General features: G+C 34.8%; 1 protein-coding gene across 1 annotated transcript; it reads left to right on the forward strand.

Annotated features, from left to right (window-relative positions):
* The first annotated feature begins 639 nt into the window (after positions 1-639).
* LOC142179997 (uncharacterized) lies at positions 640-1,170 on the forward strand. The gene has a single exon (XM_075250914.1). It carries the CDS (start codon positions 640-642, stop codon positions 1,168-1,170), a length of 531 nt encoding a protein of 176 aa, XP_075107015.1.
* Positions 1,171-6,892: the final 5,722 nt, after the last annotated feature.

The raw sequence follows: 6,892 nt of genomic DNA on the forward strand, positions 1-6,892 counted from the left end.
GGACTGTGTTGTAAACATTGCAAGAACATCGACTTTATGCTAAGTTCTCAAAGTGTGAATTTTGGCTAGACTCAGTATCATTTCTGGGGCATGTTGTATCCAAAGATGGAATTATGGTAGATCCTAAGAAGACTGAAGTTGTGCAGAAATGGCCCAGACCTACTTCTCCTACAGAGATTCGCAGCTTTTTAGGCTTAGCAGGCTATTACAGGCGTTTTGTATATGATTTCTCCAAAATAGCAGTGCCACTAACTAAGCTAACACAAAAAAATACAAAGTTTCAATGGACGGAGGAATGTGAGTAGAGCTTTCAAAAACTCAAAACATGTTTGATAACTGCACCAATATTAGCCTTACCATCAGGTTCCAGAGGATTTATAGTGTTCTGTGACTCATCGAGGGTGGGATTAGGATGTGTTCTCATGCAAAATGGTTGCGTTATAGCTTATGCTTCGAGACAATTGAAAAAGCACGAGCAAAACTACCCTACACATGATTTGGAGATTGGCTGCAGTGGTATTTGCTCTAAAAATTTGGAGGCATTATCTATGCGGCGAAACTTGTGAAATTTATACTGACCATAAAAGTCTGAAGTATATCTTTCAGCAGAGAGATCTGAATCTTCGGCAGCGTCGGTGAATGGAACTACTCAAAAACTATGATTGTTCTATTTTGTATCATCATGAAAAAGCCAATGTGGTGGCTGGTGCATTGAGCAGAAAATCTATGGGGAGTTTGGCACATATAGCTCCTGCAAAGAGACTTTTGGCCAAAGATATTCAGAGACTAGAAGATACAGGTATCAGATTTAGTGTCGGAAATTCAGAGGCATTGTTGGCTTGTGCTCAAGCTAAGTCTTCATTAGTTGAGCGCATTAAGGCCATCCAATATGAGGATGAGCGATTATGCAATTACAGAGATGAGGCCTTAGCTGGTAAAAGCAAGGATATGATTGTTGAAAGTGATGGTGTGCTTCGAATGGGTGACATGCTATGTGTAGCAGACGTAGATGGGTTGAGACATGCTATTCTTGAAGAAGCCCACAACTCTAAATACACTATACATCTTGAATCCACAAAAATGTTCCATGACCTGAAGCGATTTTATTGGTGGGAAGGTATGAAGAAAGATGTTGCTAACTTTATTTCTAGTTTTTTGACTTGTCAGTAGGTCAAGGCTGAGCATCAGCGACCCGCGGGACTATTACAACAAATTGAGATTCCAGAGTGAAAATGGGAAAGAATTACTATGAATTTTGTCACCGGTCTACCATGAACCCTTAGAGGTTATGACTTGGTATGAGTGATTGTAGATCGACTGACGAAATCAACACACTTTTTGCCAGTGAAGACTACATATGGTGGAGTGAGGTATGCACATATATTTATGAATGAAATTGTCCGACTTCACAGAGTTCCAATATCCATCATCTTTGATAGAGGATCACAATTTACCTAACACTTTTGGAAATCTTTTCAAGAAGCATTGGGTACACGAGTAGATCTTAGTACTGCATTTCACCCACATACATACGGGCAGTCTGAACGTACTATACAGATCTTGGAGGATATGTTGAGAGCTTGTATTCTTGAGTTTGGAGGTAGTTGGGACGTTTATCTACCTTTAACTGAATTTACTTACAACAATAGCTTCTAGTCCAGTATTCAAATGGCACCGTACAAAGTATTGTATGGTAGAAGGTGTCATTATCCTATCGGATGGTTTGAAGCTGGTGAGACTAACTTATTGGGACCCGACTTAGTACAAAAAGCTATGGACAAGGTCGAGTTAATCAGACAGAGATTGCTTACAGCTCAAAAGCAGACAAAAATCTTGTGCGGATAAGAGAAAAAGAGACTTAGTGTTCGCAACCGGAGACAAAGTATTCCTACGAGTCTCTCCTATGAAAGGTGTGATGCGATTTGGGAAAAGAGGCCAGTTGAGCCCAGATTTATAGGACCGTATGAGATACTAGACCGAATGGGAGTTGTGGCTTATCGTTTGGCACTTCCTCTTGAGTTGTCTTTTATTCATTTAGTACTTCATGTCTCTATGCTTAGAAAATGTATATCGGACTCCTCTCATGTCCTTGAAGCACCGACTATACCACTTGATGAGAAGTTGTCTTACGAGGAGGAGCCGATGGCAATTGTTGATAGACAAGTAAGAAAGCTAAGGTCAAAGAAAATTGTGTTCGTGAAAGTCATATGGAGAAACCATACAGTTAAAGAAGCTACACGGGAAGTGGAAGATGCTATGCGAGTCAAGTATCCTCATTTATTCCAGTCTACAGGTATGTAATTGAGTTAAATTCGGGGACCGAATTTATACAAGGTGAGGAGGATGTAATATCCAATAATTTTAAACAAGTATATATAAGTCATTTAGCAACTAATTAAGTCAAAAAAAAGAAAAAAAGAAAAGGGATGCAAGCACAAAAAGGGGCCGAAGCCCATGCTCTGTCCAAAAAGGCAAAAAGAAAGAAAAAGGGATTTAGGGGAAGGGAAAACTCTCGGCAGCAAGACAACAAAAGAGAAAAAAAGGGCTTTGAGTGCAAACGAGTTCCATCGCAGGGGAGATTGCCGGAAGCAATACAATCAAATGGAGGAGAATTGAACATATATAACAGCTTTCAGTAGACGTATTCTTCGACATAAAGAGGTTAATTTTTCCCTTTATTTGATTTTGCTTCTATTTCTGGTGGAATTCTTTATATCTCAATTCATCTTATGGGATTTCGATCGGATATTGCAAATATTATATATTATGATCACAACACTATTTAAGGTTTAATTTAGAGACGCAACACTATTTAAGGTTTAATTTAGAGACGCGGTTGTGGAAATTAAATAGTACAGTAAACTATATGAATGCCGTTTATTTAGAAATTTTTTGAATTGGTTTAAGTTAACTGTAGCAGTGAGTTGGGATACTGAAACGGGTCTTGATATTTCAAGTAGATTAAGAGGGATTTGTTGAGTTATTATAATTTGGTGAATTAAGATCCAAATATGAAACTCTAAGGATTTGGGTATTCTAAATTAGCTATGAATTAGCCTAAAAAATTAACATGAGATCGATATTATGTAATTATGGATTGATTGGAGGAAGTTGTACGAATTGCTCGAGGTGAAGCATTTGGTATTTCGGCACGAGTACTATGAGTAGTAATCTTACCGCAATTTGTGTTTTTATAACTTGCATGATTTACACATGATTTTTAATATGAATATGTTACCGATTATTTTAAGTTGCATGTGGGACAAGTCTTTTACTCGATATGATACCGAAATAGTTATTTGAGATAATTACCGTTGTTTTAAGTATTCTTGTTATCACTAGACATGTTTTACCATTACTTGAATTTACTGTTATCGAAATGAAATTACATGATTTGATAAGAACCGAAATGCCTTATATTATTTTAAAATATTTTCTTATGAGTATATACGGATTACAGAGACAAGTATAAATGGGAGTATACTTTGAAGGATCCCGTAGCTAACGGCGAGTTCGTTAGACCCGGTGTACCTTGTAATTACCGATTACCATTACAGCCCTCGCTAGTGGGAAGGTAGAACTAGCATACCGTTACCGATTTTCCTCGAGTAGGGACTACCGTTATATTTGACTTATTGCGAAGAAATCCATAGTTATACCGGTTACATGATCCATTCATTGAAACCTCTCAAACATGAATATTGATATTACACAGTATTTACCGAGCTTATTATCGAATTGTCAATTGATTTATATTACATGAAAAATATGATGAGACTAACTATTGTTTATTATTTCTGAAAGGGCATTTTTATGATATTTTCTGTTTAATATACTAGCATGTTTTCTGACTTGTCCCCAATAAAAACAGTTGTGGTTAAGTGTTATTGCTCACTAAGCTAGCGACTCACTCCCCGCTAAATGTTTTTATAGAGACAACAGTTGACGCGGGCGAGGATTTCGTTAATTAGAGCGCACATGTTGATAGTTCTTGGTGAGCCTCACATTTATTCGCGTGGGCGGAGATTTTATTTATTTTATGGTCTTTTCTTTAAACTCTTAAAGTCGCTCCATAGTCATTCTTTTAGTGTCATGAGTATTCTTTGGTTACTATAAACTTATGTTGAGCATCGCTCTTTATTATCAAAGTTGCAGATAAATTAGTATTTATAGATGTTAGTGAGTGGATTATTAATAGTAGATATTTGTTTGGGTTACTTGATAAAGTTATCATTGTATGGATTAATATTAGGATATTTTGTTGTTGATTTAAGACATGGAATATTTTGGATAGTCCCAAAAACAGGAAAAACTCTGTCCGTTTTTCTGTAAAATATCGGTAAGGCTTACTTAGGGGCACTTGTTCCTAAGTACCAGTCATGATCCTAAATTGGGCCGTGACACTATGAAGCTGCAATGGTTTGTATTTCCTACATTTTGACCTTTTAACAACTTTGTTTCATTGTTTGATTTATTAGTTCACACTAATTCTTTGGGGCGTTTGGCAGTAGCTGCGTAAAATGGTTTTAAAGTTCTTATGAACCCATCATATTGTCATATCTTGAGCAAGTGCAAGGTACTCTCCCTCTTAATTTGTTCGGACAGTTTAGCCTACAAATTTTACCTGTTGTTGGCACTAAATCACACTAGATTAAAATATTTTTCAGGAAAACACATAGTTTTTTATTTCATTAGAGGGACACTTAATTCTTACTATCTAGATACACATGAGTGTATAACTAGATTAAAATCTTTTTCAGGAAATCGCGTAGTTTTAGAAGGGTTTTGAATGAAGAGTTTGTGGTAAAGAGAGTTTTGAAAGAAGAAGAATGTTGATGGTAGTTTGCTGATGTTATTAGTTTTCTGTGGTTTGTAAGTATTTTACTGTCTTGATACCAGATAAATAACTTCCATATTGCCGTAATTTTTTTTTTACTTTTCTACTTATATATTCTCTGTAGTTTCTACTCTAAGCTCTTTCCTGGGAAGAAGACAACATCATCTAGATTAAATGGTATCTCTTTTGCTTAAATATTTCTTCGATCACATTTGAAATCGCATAATACAAAATACTGCATTTTTGGTATAATACATACACTACTTTTCGTATACTTCTCTAAAAAGAAATCTATTTGCTTTTGGCATGAGTGTTATGTGGTCGAGTTAGCTTTGAATTTCTACTGATCTCTCCCCCTATTAGAAGATATTTCCATTGATAAACTTGTGATGCATAATAATGAAGTTTTTCCAAAATAGGTTTATTTTATTTTTTTTGAGCTTTTCTAATGTGTTTTCCTTTTCTTCACATCTAAAGGAATAATATGGCAAGAAATACTGAAGCTGCTGCCAACAAGTCAAAAAATGAATCTAAGGTAAAATTATTTTTTACTTTTCCCTGATCATAAAATATGTTCTGTTGATTTATGATTTATTTTCAAGATTGTGGTTTCTAATTTTTTAATTGGATTTAGTTTGAAAAGATAAAATAATGATCTTGTGTATGTTTGTAGTGAAGATTTGGAGGGATATGGTTATGGTTGTTTTGGAACTTGTATTTTCAAAGGTTGTATTTAATAAAGTATTGGTTATATTGGTTTATCAGTGCTCTGTGCCCCAGATATATGTATCTTGAGAATCCAAAATTTTCAAGGCAGTGAAATAATTGTTAAAAGTTAATTCCTGAGTTAGCACTTGAAAGGTTAGTGAAAGAAAATGAGAAAGAATTAAGTTTCTTCCTTTCATTCTCTTGAGGCAACTAATAGTGCAGCGATGACAGTTTTCACTATGTTCTTTTTCATGTCTTCAATAATTTCCTCTAATCAACTTAAAACTATCTGAAATTTAAAAATAATTTGTATTTCTTCCAGTGGTGTAAAAGCTTTAATATGTTTAATAATTTGACTATTTTTTGTATAAGTTACTAATAAATATTTAGAAACTTCGTCTGTCCTTGTGCTCTTCTTTCCATTGTACAATAAAACGATGACATTATAGAGGTAAATTTATAAATCATCATACAACATCATTAGGCATACAACATGATTACCACTATTGAATTCTTTGTTTCGGTCGTCATCTTATTTACCTAGAATAACAAATACATACTTTGAATTGTAACTCTTTGTATCTGTTTGTAGAACATTTTATATATAGAAATCGTTGTTACTGCAGATTTGATGTAAGATTTTTATAGATTGCTTGAACTGTAGATGTTGATTGACAAAAAACATTTACCTTCACCTTGCTGTCCGCAGAAAAGGAAGCAACAGTACTCAACAGAAACCGTCTTTAAAATTAACCGTAGGAGACGTGATTTGTACAAGCAGTTATCAGTTGATAAAAAAAGTCGCTTTTAACGCAACGTCGATCAAAAAAACTTGAATTAAAAAAGGGTCACACCATGCTGCTTGAATATACCAAACAAGTTGCTGGGCTTGAGTTACGTACACAAAAAACTCTGACGATAATGGAGCCACCATGCGTTGCTGGGAAAGGTTAGAGACCAAAAATAATTTATTCGAGCAAAAGACACATTTACATATACACTGTTTGTAGACACAAATATATGCCTGTATATATATGTGTTCTTCGTGATTATATTTAAATACAATTTGCTCTTACTAAACATATTTGGATTCGCATATTAGCAGATATATCTTCGGTTGTGGGGGCAGTAGCTGATTGTGACAAAGGAAAAATTATAACTCATCACTTCTCTGTTTTTGAACATGGTAAATGAGTGAAAAAATATTGTTTAGGTTTGACTGTACTGTCTTTTAATGTATTAATTAAAAATATTTGTATGGTAGGTTCGACCTCTGGTGCACCCTGTGAACAACATCATGCAGAGACATCTACTGTAATAAACAAAGGTTTGTCTCAATTTAATCTT

This window comes from Nicotiana tabacum, chromosome 4 (assembly GCF_000715075.1).
Source record: "Nicotiana tabacum cultivar K326 chromosome 4, ASM71507v2, whole genome shotgun sequence".
Classification (NCBI taxonomy): Eukaryota; Viridiplantae; Streptophyta; class Magnoliopsida; order Solanales; family Solanaceae; genus Nicotiana; species Nicotiana tabacum.